Source organism: Ictalurus furcatus, chromosome 3 (assembly GCF_023375685.1).
Source record: "Ictalurus furcatus strain D&B chromosome 3, Billie_1.0, whole genome shotgun sequence".
NCBI lineage: Eukaryota > Metazoa > Chordata > Actinopteri > Siluriformes > Ictaluridae > Ictalurus > Ictalurus furcatus.
In genome coordinates, this window is record NC_071257.1 from 24,811,849 (window position 1) to 24,830,947 (window position 19,099).

Sequence of the window (19,099 nt, forward strand, 5' to 3'; positions counted from 1 at the left end):
TGCTGCAAAAATAAGAAGCAAGTGCAACAGTCAAAATCTCCAGAAGAACTGTGACTGGTTCTGCAAGACGGTCAATAAAACTTACCAGTTAATTTCCTTATAAAACTGCAGAAAGTGCACCTGAGACTACTTTTCATTAAAATAAATATTGACTTTGTTTCATTTATTACTGTTTATTACTGCAAGTTATAGTATGTTTTTAAATGTAGAAACATTTAATTTCTTTTCTTTACCGCATTTATTTGCACGTGCCTAAGATATTTGCGCAGTACTGTATGAGTTTCTGGCATGAGAGGCAGAGGTCTGTGCAAGATATAATTAATTAGCAGAAGGTACTGAGAAAATGTGAACGTACAATACTGACTGTAGCATTGTAATCTTTGCGTAAAATTATGAAAACTAGATATTCACTATATACATAATAACAACTAATCTAATTTATTCTGCATAATTAGAGTTTGAAAAACACACCACATGAAATTGCTTCCTATAATTATTTTTGATTAAGTTGCAGCTTTTACCAACCTGAACATGCAATTATTTAATCAAATATATTTCCATGCTAAAGAAAATGGAAAAGAAGCATAGGACCACTGCTAACCAGACTGACCATTTTCAATGCAGCAGTGACACTGACGTGTGTGGTGCTGGTATGAGCATTTCAGATGCATCAGTTTTGTTGGGATTTTAAAAAACCTTAATGATGAGAAACCAGAATTATCGATCTAACACCAGTGTAGTGGTCAAAACCTGACACAGATTAATAGCTAGGGGATGATTAACACAAATTGTGCCTGGAAAGTGATGAGATGTATACTGTTAGAAGCCATTTGACGCAGGAAGAATACACACATACTTAAGTATGTGAACCCTTTTTGGAAGCTAAGATCATTTCCTTGAGTGTAGGCTCTTACTGTACACTTACATAATGGGTTAAAAAGATATGTTAAATAAAGTGGCTAGAAGGAGTACACAGTGTTTAACAACCCCAACAGTACTGATCAACAGCTCTTGACATATTTTACCATGAATATGAATGTGCTGAATGAAGTTGAACAGACATTCTCATTTAACCACTTCATTGTTCAATTTCTTGTCTTCACCCCAAACCTCATAGATGTGGTCTTTCATCAGAATCAGATCTCTTTAAATAAATGCTGAAGTGAGATTTTGCAATCTTGGCATCGCTTCTACTTGTGGTTTCAGCTGACTGATTTTCTATATTTGTGCCTGCTTGTCTGCATTAATTCTCAAAAAGCATACATGACATGTCTTGGGTATTTTTATTTCTAATGCTCTATGTAGAATAAAACTCACATCAGAGATGTGCTCTGAATTGCAGTTGTCAGAAAATGATTATGTGCCAACTGCGTTTGGGATGAAGTGTGATGAATGGAGCATTCTACCTGTCACTGATGTTGCTCTTAGCGCTGAATTAGTGCATTTTGGCATGTTGAACGGTGCTTTTATGGGTCAGTGGCTATTGCTTGTGATCATAAATTGTAGTGTATGTGGAGTGAGGTTCAAATCCTTAGTCTCAGTATGTACAACTGAAAGCTCTTTGTAATGTCTGGCTCATGTCTAGGAAGGAAACAGGAAGGGGAAGCAGTATTTCAGACAGTGATGTCATCACAGACACCTAAATGACATTGTTACACAGGCAGGTTTCCTCTGAGCTCAGAGTGATGGCTGAAGCGAGTGTGTATGGATAACTCTTTTTGTGAATGTGTTCCATTCTCAGCTCTGTAAATTTTTCTGAACAGCAATTCATCTCTCTTTTGTTCATTAGTGCCATGAAAACTCTTCCTGTGTGTGGGGGGATCTGATGTTATTTGATTGTTACCTCAGCTAACTGGGTTGCCTGGAACGAGCATCATTACCAGTATACCGGCAACACTACACAATAAAAGCTTGGTTTGTTTCGAAACTGAATTGAACTCTGAATTTATTCAGAGAGAAAAGAACAATTATAAGATTTTTCTTCAGATGGTCTCCAACAAGAGTCACTTTTAATTTAGTTTTTTGTGCAGTCGTCGGAGCTACTGTATCTAACTGTTAATTAAGCTACCAATCTGAAAAGACTCTTCACTTTACTTTGTTCTTGGATTTATCACTGTCTAAGAAATGTCCTTCCCATGACATGGCAGTTTTTAGACAGTGATCAGATTACTCCTCAACCAACCTCCAAAAACTCCCTAATTGACAATTTGTTTCTATATCCATCTGTGGAATATTTCCTGCATGACTTACTGTTGATGCATAGCTGTCATAAGTTTAGTGGAAACAGTATTAGTTATAATTATAGAAGTCTTCTCCTGCTCTCTGTCATCCTCCCTAAAACCTTCAGCCTTCTACAGTGGTGTCTTCCTAGTGACCTCATCTGGCAGGGTCTTACAAAACTTTTCTTCAGTAGCAATACACACACACACACACACATTATATATATATATATATATATATATATATATATATATATATATATATATATATATATACATACACATACATACAATGGCTTTCTCCACCGACACACATACACATATTTTTCTCCAAAGCCTCTATGTGTGGAGTGTGACCATTAGGCCATAAATCTCCACATTAATGTCACAGTGGGAGCGGGTGGTGTAGCAGCTTGGCTGAATGAGCATGGATAGGGACTTACACACACACACACACACACACACACACACACACACACACACACACACACACACACACTGTGAGGGCAGAAACTAATTAGGTGCAACTGCTGGTGAAATATTAAGTGCAACTGTTAAAGTTTGTCAGGAGTGTAGCACCAGACATTGATACTGTATAGACTGCTGTGGAGAAAGTATAAATGTCAAACAGAGTTTAAGGGAAGAAGCATCGTTTCTGTTTAAATCTCATTTTGACTCTGACCAGCTGGAGAGCTTGTTCTTCCACTGCATGGGATGTTTCAGTGTTTACAGCTGGTTTACTATTTTCCCAGACTGGAAAATGCTAAATTGTTCATTAGTAACGGCTACACAGTTGCCTTAATGCTCATTTTCTGTGAAAACTAAAATTATTTTTCACTATTTTTATATTGTTTCAGATTGTTTTAGTAACAGTGATACAGTTTTATTATATTTCAGATTATAGCACAGTTTTTTTTCAGTTTACAAACTCGAGTTACGGACTCACAGATTTGGGAGATTTGTGAAATTCCAGCCTAGATGAAAACAATCAAAAACTAATAAATGAGGACATCCAGCTTTTTTGATCTGTGTTGTCTGGAAAGCATGTTCATTTTTGCTCCATGACTGTAGCTATTGTGTTATTTACTGGGTCTAACTAACGTTCTTCACACCACTATACAAAAAGTTGCCACTTGAAAGCATACAGTTTTCTCATGGATGGTGCTCTAGTGTTTAACATGGTCTCTACAACCTTGGTTGAGAGACCAGAATCCATGAGCTGGTGCCCCTCAAGGGTCAGACCCACAGTTTCCATAGTTCAGGCCGAGAGTTCCTCCAAATATGAATCTCAGGAACTTCCTGTGACGGGGCAATATTTCTATGTGGAAATATGCATATTTTAGATCTATTGACACAAACCAATTCTCAAACTATATCTGAGGAACGATAAGTTTGAGCGTCAACATCTTTAACCTGTATGTCTGAAGAGTATGGTTCAGATTATGCAGATCTAAAATTGGCCCCATACTCTCGTCTTTTTTGTGAACCAGGAAATAGTGGCACGAGGTACATGTTCTATGGCCCCTTTGTCCAAGAGAGATCTTACTTACTGCACTAAGTAGTTTGTGCTGACTACTGTGGTGAGCACACCTCTGAAGCAGGGGAGGAGGTTTCTCTGAACTGGACCTAGTAACCCTTTTCTATCATGGACAGAACCCATGGAGATACATTTGTCAGTAGTTTCCATGCTGCCAGATGGTCTTTAGTGACATTAACTATTTCACATTTTGTTGGAGGGAAAGCATCATAAGTTAATTGCCCTGTGACAGCTCGCTGACCAGAGAACACTGAAAACTTGGGATGACATTGACTGGGGGGGCCCTACAGTAATACTGCCAACTCGCCAACTGTGCCTCCCTCACATTTGTACTGGCTCGGGCAAACTCGACACAACGGGGAAGGAACTGGCTGAAAGCCACCGTTTGCTTTTTTGCCACCCGAAAACTTTCGACGATGGCATTAGCCGCGCTGCCGAACAGGTGAGAAGGTCTAACAGGGGCGTCCAGAAGGGAGACTTTATCTTTAACTCTCATCCCCAAGTGGTTGAGCCACAGGTGCCTCTCCGCTGTGACCAAGCGCACGAAAAATCTGTGGCCCGGCAAAGCTCCGGCACCACCTTGGGCCCAATTCCCTCCCCACTGTCGAGCTCATTCAGCAGGTCTGCCTGGTAGGTCTGCAATACTGCCATTGTATACAGAGACCAACAAGCAAGACCGGCTGCCGCATAGGCTTTGCCAACCAACGCCCAGGTGGTCTTACACGGCTTGGATGACAAAGCTGGTCCCCCTAATTTTGATGCCGTTGATGGAGAGAGGTAGCTCGCAAGTGCCTCCTCCACCTTCAGCATAGCAAAATAACCATACTGTTTATTCCTCACGATGGCCGAATAATCCGACGCTGTGGAGTTGGAAACACGACTGGTGTACGGCTTTCCCCAGAAGCACGGGGAGTGGTGCACTTCTGGGGAAAAAGGGGAAATTTATGTTGTGTGAGGGAGTTTTTGTTTTGCTGGGAAGGAAGCGCTCTTCCAGCATGCCATGAGTCTCTTCCTCTTCCCCGGGCCAGTCTAATTTTAATTTCTCAACTGTCCTAGTGATCACTTTGAGCAGCTCTTTATAGGACTGAGAGTTGCTCACCAATGATGCACTGGCTCCCATATTCATTTCTTTCATTAGAAAACTAACATTCTATTTACCAAAAAAATATTTTTTAAATGGATGACTTGGAGAGAAATATTCCGAAAAGCAGCCATTAAGTGTCCAGCATAGGTGGGAATTCCTTTAATACTCTTTAAAAAGAATCTAAGTAACTGGTTGAGAAAATGCCAAGAACACATTCTAGTCAAAAAGGGTGTCTACTGTGAAGATGCTAAAATACTAAATTATTTTGATTTATTTTGGATTTTTTATCACAACGTAATTCACATAGTTCCATTTGTGTTATTCCAGAGTTTTGATGATTTTATAATTATTCTAAAATATGGGGGGAAAAAATAAAAATAAAGAATGGGTGTGTTTAAACTTTTGACCGGTAGTGTGTGTGTGCATATATATATATATATATATATATATATATATATATATATATATATATATATATATATATAATGTATACATATAAAAGCAGTAAAACAGAGAGTAGTGAAGAGTTTTTGCAATGTTTGTTCACACAGACAACAGACATGCGGCTTTGCTGAAGATAAATAAGCTGATGAAGTGATTTACAGGTGCCATTTATAGTCAGGTGACATGCGAAATGTCACGTCACCTGACCACGGCAAGCCTATAAATTTGCCTGATTTTACACAGACTTCTGATACCGGTCGCACACGAAGGCGTTCCCACAGCACGAAGCTCACTCAACGTTGAGTTCCCTTTGAAAGTGAAATCATTGTAGGTGTGAATGACACTAGTACACACCATACACACCCATCAAACCAATTTTTTAGGTCGTGTGCATTAACTTTGGCCAACATTTCACATTTTGGTTAATTTTGGCTAACAAACTTGGTTGTTTATGAAATTAAAATACGTGTAAGATGTGTGCAATGATATGATGTACATATACCTTTTCTCAGATAAGTTATTAAATCTCTATTGAAAATGTACCATACCTAGCATGAGTGTGTTCGTTTGTACCTGCTGCATGAACTGTTGTGCAGGAATTCTGACCTTCTGCCCTGATATGAAATCACAGTGTTATGATAAACAGGGCAAAATCTAGTCTTGCATGCATGCTGATAAGGCTACATTCTACTTTGACTTTTTTTTAAAGAGGCAAATGAGGGAAAAACAGTTTCACTCTAGAGCCCTACTGTTGACACACAGTCTCATATTACTCACAAACAACAGACTAGCTAGCTGGCTAAGGTTAGCTTTTCCCTGTACCACTGCGTTCTCTCCAGAAACACATCACATCTCCGCCCAAACAAAGAAATATGCAAGGTGAAAATCTTTAGGAAGCATTAATACAGTTATTGTCAATCATTCATTTTCTGATAAGGACAGATCATTCACTATGTCTTTACACCATTATTTTATCTTTAATTAATACTATTATTAAATTAGTAAATATTATTAACTCTCTTGCCAACTCAGTGTGGTATGTAATAGATTATTTTCTCGAACACACATAGGACATGACCACAGAAGATGCAATAAGACTTTATTAATGCAATAAGATTTAGTAATGCAATAAGACTTGAAATTATTGACATTAACAATACATTCTGTCAGTATTAAACAGTAGAAAGTAACTGATTTGTAACTTGTAAATCATTACATTTAGTGGGAGCCAGCGTCCACAATTTGTATTTTCATTAGGTGAGGTATATTGTTTTAGCGGTTAAGTTCAACCTTGTGGAACATGGAGGAAATTGTCTTAGGCCCAGGTTCAAAACATTTTGGTTAAAAACTTACATTTGTCCCAAATAAAATGGTAAATGAAGACTTGGGTTCATCAAGGTTCTTAAATTCAAATGTAAAATAAAATACCCCTTTACAAGCCCTGGACTTTTTATCCTATGCCGACATTTTTTCAAATACTGTATAACATTAATATAAATTTCATATGCAAGAAACCTTTCAATATGATGACTGAAGAGCTACTGTATGTGTAATAAAACAAGCATTAAAATAGAGGAGCTAAGCAAATTTTATAAGACACATTTAATACACACCCAGAATTATTGGTTAGTTTGGATAACAAGGGTGTTATCTGTCTATTTATGAAACGATAAAAAAGTGGACAAATAAGTGTTATATTCAGTCAAAGTGCACTTAAATTTTTTTATACTCAAATTAGATCAATACTTCAGCTTTATGTGCTTTAACTTCCTTGGGGAATAGAAAGGGTTGTAGGTAGACAAGTAATATGGTTAAAAAAGGTCTCAAAATTAAGTAAAGATGTGTCTTTAATCTATTTCCCACAAGTGCGCACACACCCACCATCAGAAGGCTCAGCAAGCATGTGATCATGCAATTTTGCCCGTCTGTTTCCCTATTACTAATAAATGAGATGATTTGCAGGTTTGCATGCTGATTGGTGGATTCAGTTATTGTGAATTGCCCTAATTGTGAATGAATGTATTAATATGCCTGTGCACTGTGCCCTGCGATGGAATGTTGTCTCATCCAGGGTGTATTCCTGCATCACAATCAGTGCTCCTAGAATAGGGTTCTGGATCCATCACAGCCTAAACCAAGATAAAATAATTACTGAAGATGAATGAAATGATAAAAGATAAGTAGTGAACTGACCAATAATGGTTAACCATAAATTTCCTCAGTTACATATCATGACCTTGGTTCTAAGGTTATATAAGGTTCTACCTGGGTTAATAATGAATGGTAGACAGAACCTTATAACACCAATGTATAATTACATATAGACAGGTTAGCTGTTAACTGCTGAACATACAAATACTCATGCCATACAAAGATAAGCAGTGAAAGAACTTAATAGATGAAAGGAATGGAGGGGTGAAATGGAGCTGAATGGGTATGTTTCTTAATTGTAGACACACCCCATTAATAGAAGACAGCAGTCATTTTTCAGCTTTTAATTACCCTCTCACTCAGATGCTAAATGCTGAATTAAGTTTTTTTTTTTAAAAAACTGCTGTGGATTTGCAATCAGAAAGATCTTTCTCCTGTAAAAAGGTTTGACCTGAAAAGCTTTATACGGAGCCCCCCTAGTGTCAGGTAAGAAAAAAAAAATACAGCCATGTGTAATCCGTACCCTCGGTTTTGTAAACCGTACCCTCGGTTTTGCAATCCGTACCCTTGGTTTTGCAATCCCTACACTCGGTTTTGCAATCCGTACCTTCTGTTTTGTAATCCGAGCGCACTGTTTTTCCAATCCATGCTCTCAGTTTTGTACTCTGTGCGCACTTCCTTCTTCACTTCTTTCTATAGCGAGCAAGAGACCATAGGACTTTTCGACGCCATACATCTGCCTGATAAATCCAATTTATCAAAGTTTAAGGGTAGATTTAATGCTATGTTGTGTTTTGAATTGGATGTTTCACAGCTTTCGTTGTGTAACGTTGTCTTTATTGTGCTTTGCACTCCAAACCCAACCATTAGCTTCCCAGGCTTTCTTGTTAGCCAAACTTTCACACTCTCAGGTCATATCAAAAGGAGTTGGATTAGCAATGTTATGAACTTCTATGGAAAAAAACAAAAACAACTACAAGGGAAGTAGAGAAAAATAAGAATAAAACAACTAAAATTAATTGCACAAATTAAACATAAAAATGTATAAACAAAGGTAATTCCTATGATTTAAAACCTAAAAACCTACATTAAAAAAGTAAACAAACCATTTGACTCTACTGTCTTATACATCAGAACCATTGTTGGCTGATATATTTGAGAATTGCCAAATTCATTTTCCACTTAAATACTGTGCATGTTTCCCATTTTGCTTTTATGGTCCTTTTTGAGCCAGTGCTCTAATCAGCAGGCGTCAGAATGATTGAGCACATGTGTGTCAGTTATGTCTCCTCACACCGTTGCTGCTCCCAGAGCTCCTTCAGAATCCTGTCACTCCCCTTAGACAGACGCAGGAAGTATGAGGACACAATTTTAGGAAGTTTGCTTTGGCCCCAGAGGAACACACAGAGTTCTGAAATCATTTAATGTATTTTTAGTGTACTGGGTGTGCGGAGGCTGAGAGGGCGGGCCAAAGGGAGGGGCTGATTGCCAACGTTCTGAGACTCTGATCTGATCACTGGGTAGCATTCTACTTCTTTAAACCAGCGCTTTAGCTGAAAGTGAAGGCCCTGTTTTTGGAATGTGGGCTCAGAGATGACACTCAAAAAGCCCAGTGGAGGCTGATTCCTTTAGATTCGACTGTGCCTCTAAACACACAGTGTGCATAAAGAGAATGGGAGTGTAATGAGGATGAGAATGTCCTCTGTGGCTTGCATTAGTTTAACGAGCGTGTGTGTGTGTGTGTGTGTGTGTGTGTGTGTGTGTGTGTGGGATTACTGACCATCTGCTTTGAAGGGCAGACCATTATGTTGAGAAGTAATTGGTCCCCTCGTGCAGCTCTAAAACCCACAGTGATGTGAGGATTAAAGTCCACACAGACATTAAAGAGAATGAATGTGTGTTTGCGTCTGCAAAGAGCTTCAACATACAATGAATTGCATAAGTATTCGCTCCCCTTTAACTTCTTCTCTCAGTTGCTTCTCTGACTAATCTCCTCCTTACCAAGTCACTGACTTTTGGTGGACGGCCTCATCTAGGCAGAGTCATGCTTGTACACTTTTAATAATGGATTTATAGGTTGGGCAGCACAGTGGTATAGTGAGTAACATTGCCACATCACAGCTTAAGGGTCCATGATGTTATTCTGAACTCGAGTTACTGTCTATGTGGAGTTTCACATGTTCTCCCCGTTTTCACACTGGTTTCCTCCCACTATCCAAAAACATAGAGGTAGGTGGATTGGCAATGCTATATTTTGTCAGCATGTGTGTGCATGGTGCCCTGTAATAGACTGGCTGTTATCAAAGATGAATAAGTGAATGATTTAATGATGCTCCATGGTATGTTTAAAGTTTAGGATTTTTTAAATAAACAAACCCCGATTGATGATTTTCCAGAACTTTGTACCGGAATTGTTATGCTATATGTTTACATACTGTATGTTCTCTAACTCGATCTTCCAGAAACAGGTGTATTTACAGTATACTGAAATCACATTAATTTGTGGATTCCTTCAACTGATTATATAACTTCTTGATTCAAACTGGCGCGGTTTGCCTCGCACCTTTTGGGTTGAGGGTTCGATTTCTGCCTCCACCCTATGTCACAGAGCTAGCATATTCTCCCCATGCCTCTGGGTTTTCCTCTGTTTTTTTCCCCCAGTCCAAAGACATGTGCTGTACGCTGATTGGCATCTCTGAATTGTCCGTAGTGCATGCATGTTTGTGTGTGTGATTGTGCTCTGTGATGGGTTGGCACTCCATCTAGTGTGTCCCCCACCTCGTGCCCTGAGTCCCCGGGGATAGGCTCCAGCCTCCCCCACTACCCTGTGTAGGATAACCAGTACAGAAAATGGATGGATGATTCAAACTGGTTGCATTGAAACTAATTTAGGGTTTCACAGCAACTATATTGACTATATTAAAATCCATATTTCCCCCCACTTCAACATTAAGGGTCATTTTGTGTACATTCCTAACATGCAGTCTTAATTATGTCCACTTCATTTTCAGGTTGTAAAACTACAAAATGTGGAAATGGTCCTAGGGGGTTTGGGGGACACAGTAGTTTATTAAATAATGTTAAATAATGTGTGTCTCTTTCTCCTTCTCTCTGTAGGGACCTGAGGAGTAATTTGATTAGTACAGTGGAGCCTGGAGCATTTTGTGGATTGGCTATGCTGAAGAGGCTGTGAGTATGATATGATAATGTGTGATGTGATAATATGAGTGTGATATGATAATGTGTGATCTTTGATCTGTTCAACTTGATTAGAAAACAGGCTCCACTTCCCTTAGGCATGTGTATTCATACCTGTATTTCAACATCTAAATCTAAAATAATAGTTTTCAAGCTAGCTAACAAGTTGGATCTGGCTATGTGTCAGTCATTACTAATTCAAAACGAAATTATGAAATTATGTAATGCACTATTTACTGTATGCAGATGCTTGTTAATGATAAATGAGATGTCCACTGCTTTAAAATAAAACATGTGCTAAATAATTATAAGTTTGGGCTTTTTGCTAGTTAATTGTAAGTTTGGACTTTTTGCTCCCCTTTTAGCTAATGTTAGTTAGAAAAATTATATATATATATATATATATATATATATATATATATATATATATATATATATATGTGTGATGGAAAACATATAGGAAAATTGGTTTTCTAAGAGTTTCCAAAGTGAAGCATGTAGGTGTAGAATATCTGTGCCTAGGGAATCATGACACATCAAACATATATCAGTTATTGAACAGAAGTGTGGGAATAGAAAAAGTGAGAGTGGAGGTGAGAGTGTGCTAAATTAAAAAGGGAAGTAATGTATTATAGTGTCAGTTTGGACAAGCGTCTGGAATCTAATCGCTGCTTTTTTACTCTCTAAACAACATTGACTATTGCTGTAGATGATGATCCACACTTTGGTGGATGCAGTGCATGAAGAAATGTAAAACTCTGCACTGCCTGATGTGTCTGTGATGCCAAACAAGTGTCTGTAATCAGAAAAGAGACACCCTTTGAGGCTATCACTACTGCTTAAGATCTATGTGTTCAAAGCACTTTCACATACTCACCCACAGATCTAGTCTTATTGAAATGTAAAGAGAGAGCATGCATGCCACTTGATGTATGGAAATAAGCTAAATGAAAAGATCCACATCTCAGTAATAATCGCACATAATTAGAAACATGATCACACTCTTTCTCACTCATTTAGGTTTCTTTTTTTTTTCAATTGCAATGCAATTTATTGGCATATTAATCATATAACTAATACTAACTCATTCTAATACTGAGTAGGACCTTAGAACAGCTGCAATCCTTCATGGCATGAATTCCACAAGGTGTTGGAAGCATTCCTTTGAGATTGTGATGCATGTTGACAGATGAGCATACCAAATTCTCTCCCTGCCATCTGCATATTGCAGCAGATATCAAGATTAATCAGATCAGACAATATTTTGCCAATTCTTCAACTACCCAGTTTGGGTGAGCCTGTGCGTGCTGTAGTCTCAGATTCCTGTTCTTGATCCAATGTGATCTTCTGCTGTAGTAGCCCATCTGCCTTAAGGTTTGACATGTTGTTTGCTCTGAGATGCATTTCTTCACAGCATGGTTGTAAAGAGTGGTTATTTGAGTTACCTTATACTTCCTATAAGCTCATAAGTGTCTGGCTATTCTCCTCTGACTTCTATCATCAACAAGGCATTTCCTGACTGTCACTCACTGTGTTTTATCCCCTAGGTGTTTTTTTAATGTTTGATATGAACATTAGATAAATGTCTTTGTTTCATCATGCATACAAGTCACCTGCCAAGTTTACTTTAATAAAACAAACAAACAAATAAACAAACTAAGTACCGTGGTCTGTTCTGCAAAACGAGGTTCAGTTTAAATCAAGTATATTGTCATTATATGCTGTATTAACGCGCTTGAAGTGTAAATTCTGTCGTTTATTATAACGAAGTAACGAGTAACGAGTTAGTAACGAGACCACGTTGCTCCTCACTCGCAATGTAGACGTGGTGAAAACAGTGGGAGCACAAGTAAGATCTGTATTGTCTAATTAAAAATGTTATGATCAAAGTAAAGGCAGCAAGTAACAGAAACGTAAAGTGCAGTGAAAGTGAGATTTTATTATTAATTTAGGACTGTAGTTTATCAGTGTTTTTTGTGCATCCATAAAAAATAATATATATATATATATAATATATATATATATATATATATATATATATATATATATATATATATATATATATATATATAAATATATAAATAAAATGTAAACCGCGATCCTGTGTGTGCGGCGCTTACATGTTCTCACCGTGCTGTGGGGGTTTCCTCTGGGTACTCCCGTTTCCACCCCCAGTACAAAAACATTAATGGTAGGCTGATTGGTGTGTCTGGAGTGTGTGAATGTGTATGTGAGTGTGCCCTGCGATGGATTGGATAGATGGATATATATATATATATATATATATATATATATATATATATATATATATATATAATATTATATTATATTATATTATATTATATTATATTTTATATATATATATATATATATATATATATATATATATATATATATATATATATGCATATACAGTAAGGGAAAGAAGTATTTGATCCCCTGCTGATTTTGTACGTTTGCCCACTGACAAAGAAATGATCAGTCTATAATTTTAATGGTAGGTTTATTTGAACAGTGAGAGACAGAATAACAACAAGAAAATCCAGAAAAACGCATGTCAAAAATGTTATAAATTGATTTGCATTTTAATGAGGGAAATAAGTATTTGATCCCCTTTCGATCAGAAAGATTTCTGGCTCCCAGGTGTCTTTTATACAGGTAACGAGCTGAGATTAGGAGCACACTCTTAAAGGGAGTGCTCCTAATCTCAGCTTGTTACCTGTATAAAAGACACCTGTCCACAGAAGCAATCAATCAATCAGATTCCAAACTCTCCACCATGACCAAGACCAAAGAGCTCTCCAAGGATGTCAGGGACAAGATTGTAGACCTACACAAGTCTGGAATGGGCTACAAGACCATTGCCAAGCAGCTTGGTGAGAAGGTGACAACAGTTGGTGCGATTATTCGCAAATGGAAGAAACACAAAAGAACTGTCAATCTCCCTCGGCCTAGGGCTCCATGCAAGATCTCACCTCGTGGAGTTGCAATGATCATGAGAACAGTGAGGAATCAGCCCAGAACTACACGGGAGGACCTTGTCAATGATCTCAAGGCAGCTGGGACCATAGTCACCAAGAAAACAATTGGTAACACACTACGCCGTGAAGGACTGAAATCCTGCAGAGCCCGCAAGGTCCCCCTGCTCAAGAAAGCACATATACATGCCCGTCTGAAGTTTGCCAATGAACATCTGAATGATTCAGAGGACAACTGGGTGAAAGTGTTGTGGTCAGATGAGACCAAAATGGAGCTCTTTGGCATCAACTCAACTCACCGTGTTTGGAGGAGGAGGAATGCTGCCTATGACCCCAAGAACACCATCCCCACCGTCAAACATGGAGGTGGAAACATTATGCTTTGGGGGTGTTTTTCTGCTAAGGGGACAGGACAACTTCACCGCATCAAAGGGACGATGGACGGGGCCATGTACCGTCAAATCTTGGGTTAGAACCTCCTTCCCTCAGCCAGGGCATTGAAAATGGGTCGTGGATGGGTATTCCAGCATGACAATGACCCAAAACACACGGCCAAGGCAACAAAGGAGTGGCTCAAGAAGAAGCACATTAAGGTCCTGGAGTGGCCTAGCCAGTGTCCAGACCTTAATCCCATAGAAAATCTGTGGAGGGAGCTGAAGGTTCGAGTTGCCAAACGTCAGCCTCGAAACCTTAATGATTTGGAGAAGATCTGCAAAGAGGAGTGGGACAAAATCCCTCCTGAAATGTGTGCAAACCTGGTGGCCAACTACAAGAAACGTCTGACCTCTGTGATTGCCAACAAGGGTTTTGCCACCAAGTACTAAGTCATGTTTTGCAGAGGGGTCAAATACATATTTCCCTCATTAAAATGCAAATCAATTTATAACATTTTTGACATGCGTGTTTCTGGATTTTTTTGTTGTTATTCTGTCTCTCACTGTTCAAATAAATCTACCATTAAAATTATAGACTGATCATTTCTTTGTCAGTGGGCAAACATACTGTCTCGTATCGAGGTTGAGCCAGAAGCAAGTGCAGATAATGACATTTATTGAAACAAACGTACTATGAAACAAAGACACTAAGACACTAACTTGGTATAACACTGCGGCATGACACAAAACACCGAGCCATGAACAACAAGAGTCTAGGACAACAAAAGACAAGCAAACAGTTCAGACAAGGGCTATATATACACACAGGAGTGCTCATTAACAAAACGTGAGTCAGGTGCAGGTGGTCATGTGACAGCTAGTGCACTGCAGCGGCTGATGGGAAGTGGAGTCCAGAGTTTCTTGATACATGACACGTACAAAATCAGCAGGGGATCAAATACTTTTTTCCCTCACTGTATATATATAAGTTTATATTTGTACCACTCAGTTCGTGGATTTTATTTTTAATAAGCAAAAAAAAATGGTATTAAGATTTTATTAAGACAATTATTCGAAAAAATAACCAGACAATTAATCAATTATGAAAATTAATAATTGATCATTCAATTATTAATCATTAATTGCAGCCCTAATACATTCCCTGTACTGATAAAAGAGCAGAAAATCTATTTTGACAAACCTCATGATGGAAATCTAAGGGTGCTTTCATACATATTCATCTGTTTGCAATTCCTAAAAAAAAATTACATTTATTCTTTTGGAATGTTTGCGATTTGGTTGGTTTAGTTTTACACTGCACATAATTAAACAAACCAAATATTTTCACATTAGTCCCAAATATATACTTGAGTTTGCACTTAGGACCAGTTCTGATCTTGTATGCGGGAGGGGCTCATCCATTCTGTAAGGCATTCAGTCTCCTCCACTGACCATAACAACCCTTTTCTTGTCATCAAGTAATCTGAAAGCGGAAGTAACATTCACATTGCTCAGCATGCACCCTACCGTCAATAATATAATAATATAATAATAAAATAAAAATAATAAGGCCAGACTGCCAAGGCCCTCGTTGGTTGTTCACTATCCTTCAGAATGATGTTCCATGAAAAAAAATGACATGTCTTTGCTCAACTATAGTTTATTGTAAGGTAACTGCAGGGAATTTTATTTTGCTTTTATTCTACAACTATTCGGACAGAATGAAGGAGAAAGTGCACCTTTGTCACAATTTCTCTGCCTTTTCTAAACACCTTCTCTCATTATCTCCCTTGCTTTCACTTTATCACTCTTGCATACACACTGACACACACAGATGGCAGTGAATAAATAGTAAGTGTGTGTGCTTGTTTTAATGCAGTCGTGGTTACTTTTAGGCTGCTAATTGTAGAAGCGTGTGCCAGGTCCTGGCCGCTGTGCTGCACTAATGTGTGAGCCAGTGTGAGCCATAATGGTGTGTAGAGCTAATTTAAGAGCTCCCAACTGGTGATTACAGCTGAGGGCTGAGCCACTCCCTCTGCTCAGCTTCTGCGCATATCTTTAATTACATACAGAAAAGGCTCAGCACCACAGCCACTCGCATACACTTAGTCATCAACAAAAAGGTCACTGCTCTTAAGCTCTAAAACAGCTGGCCAGTCCAACATTCAACACACAGTGTAGGCTTTGTCCTGTGTGGTCTGTTTTATCTGAGTTACTGTATTTCTGCTGGACTGTATAATAATGTGGAGATTTATGCTGATAAGGATGTCTATGGATAAGTGGGATGATATGCCTATGTTTTGTGCCGTGGTCAGCATCCTTATTGAGTGATAGATGAGAGGTCTGAAAAGACCAGAGTGTCTAAGGGAAAATATATAGAAAATATTATATTCTTAGATACTGATAAAATCACACTACTCTCCAATGTGGCATTTTCACACTTGGCTCGAATGCACAAGTCTTCGCCATGATTGATACTGGGTTGCAGAGTGCATCATCATTGCGATTTATTCAACTATGTGAATTATGAATTCCTTTTGAACCATGGGTAGATTGCCTAATTCTGCATGCCACTTTTGCTTTAATTAACATTAAGTTAATTAAAAGAATGATGAATTATTTATTAAATTGGTATCTGTTTACATTTCAGTGTTTCAAGGCTGCCCACTTATATACAAATATAATTTAGCATTTTTCTCTGTTGTAGTCGCATAAATGGCTTCTTTGCTCAATAAATGTGTTGTGGCCTGGTAAAACCCAAAACATTTCTGACATTTTCTACTATATATAGTTCTAATAACTATGTGTTTTCTTGAAACTGAAACATGTTTCTCTTTTGCATGTATTGCAACCACAAGTAAAGGTCACCATTAAAAATCTGGTTACCCCCAGAGTGAAAAAGGAGAAAATTGCTCTTAAAGATTTCATTCCAACTCCACGAGCTTCTGGGACATTCTGACAGCCGGTATCTGATTACAAATGGAAAAGATTATGTATATATATGTTTTGCTAAGGCACATAGCTATCCAACAACTTCAATAAAGTGGGACATTCATCATGGCACCTTATCCACCATGATATATAAGAAAGCCAAGATAAGGTAAATCAAAGCATTTGTGCATCATTTTGGTGAAATACATTTATTGTTTCTTAAAGTTGAGGTGCCAAAGTATGACATAAGTCAGAACACACACACACACACACACACACACACACACACACACAAAACAGTTTTGCTCAAATTCTGATTTCTTAACAGCTAGAATTCTGCCACCGTGACAGGTTTTCCCAGACCACCACATACACTATGTGGATAAACGTTTGTGGACACCTGGCTATCACACCCATATGTGGTTCTTCACCAAACGGTTGCCACAAGTTGGGAGCACACAATTGTACACAATGTCTCTGTATGCAGTAGCATTACAGTTTCCCTTTACTGGAACTAAGTGGCCCAAACCTGTTCCAGCATGACAGTAGCTGCGTTTACATGGACAACAATAATCCACTATTAATCCGATTAAGACCATACTCTAATTAAGAAACGACCATGTAAACAGCAATTTTTACTTACCTTAATCTAATTAAGGTCATAATCGAAGTAAGCAATAATCTAATTAAGACAGGTGGAGTACGCCTGTTTTAGTCGCATTATGGACATGTAGTAGTGACATGTAAACACCTTAATCACATTATGAACGTCGTGTGGGAGTTTTCACCGCATTTTGCGACGGACACGATCACACACGGCAGTTTTACGTTTTATGGCGAACAAGAGAGTTCGGCTGTGTCCCAAATCGCATACTTTCCTACTATAGGCCTGTAGTGGGGAAAAATACATGTATCTCGGCTACTATATAGACGGTAACTACGCGATTTGGGACACACCCACCCCTTCAAGCAGTTGTCTATTAGCACGTACCGCATGACAAATAATTATCTGCACTCAAAGCGTTCGTAAAAAAAAATAAATAAAAACACCCAAAACTGTATACGGTACCATAACGAAGACGAACTGTATGTTGATACGTGAAATTCTGGAAGGACGTCGGACGGCGTGGCGCGGTGACGTAATGACGTGGGCTGTTAATCTAATTATGTTCTAAAACATGTAAAAGGGGAACATGACAGGAGTATTCTAAAAGCGACTCATGTAAACACCTTAATCACATTATTATCTTACTCAGATTAAGGTCAATAATTAGATTACTGCTGTCCATGTAAACGTAGTCAGTGTCACTGTGCACAAAGTGAGGTAAATGGTAAATGGCGCACTTATATAGCGCTTTTATCCAAAGCGATTTACACTGTGTCTCATTCACCCATTCACACACACACTCACACACCAATGGTAGCAGAGTTGCCATGCAAGGTTCTAACTTGCCATCGGGAGCAACTTGGGGTTCAGTGTCTTGCCCAAGGACACTTCAGCATGTGGAGTCGTGGGCTGGGAATCGAACCGCCAACCCTACGATTAGTGGACATCCCATACATGAAGATGGTTTATATAAGGTTGGTGTGGAAGAACTGGAGTAGCTTGCACAGAGTCCTGACCTCAACCCCATTGAACACCTTTAGGATGAATTGAAACCCTGACTGCATCCAAAGGCCTCCTCATCCGACATCAGTGCTTGACCTCGCTAATGCTTTTGTAGCTGAATAAGCACAAATACCCAGATCCATGCTCCAAAATCTAGTGGGAAACCTTCCCAGAAGAGTGGAGGTTATTATAACAGTAAAGGGGGACTAAACCTGGAATGGGATGTTCAAAAAGCACATATGGGTGTGATGGTCAGATGTCCACAAACTTTTGGCCATAGAGTGTATATTAAGAAGCCTTTTCTTCTACAGGTCACAGCATGTCTTTCTCCACAATTGTAACTTCAAACAGGAAGTAATGTGACCACCAATTTTCAACTAATAATGTTATTTGTTGTCTGTCCTGAAAGCAGACTGCTTTCAGAATTCTGGTGAAGCAAACCCCAGACCACTATATTAAAGCTGTCCAGAGATGGTTTATCTGGACAGCACACAGACTTGAAAAACAGCTTTTACACGCAACTAGCCTACTGAACTCTCAGTGCAAATAGCCTCAGTGTCAGAATTTTTTTAAA

General features: G+C 38.5%; 1 protein-coding gene across 1 annotated transcript in view; it reads left to right on the forward strand.

The window, feature by feature from the left end:
- The window catches only part of LOC128605862 (adhesion G protein-coupled receptor A1), a 252,530-nt gene that overhangs the window by 47,603 nt on the left and 185,828 nt on the right, over nt 1-19,099 (forward strand). The window contains exon 3 of the mRNA XM_053621671.1: nt 10,553-10,624. Within this exon, the coding sequence (XP_053477646.1) occupies nt 10,553-10,624 (72 nt within the window). The remainder of the gene's footprint in view (nt 1-10,552; nt 10,625-19,099) is intronic.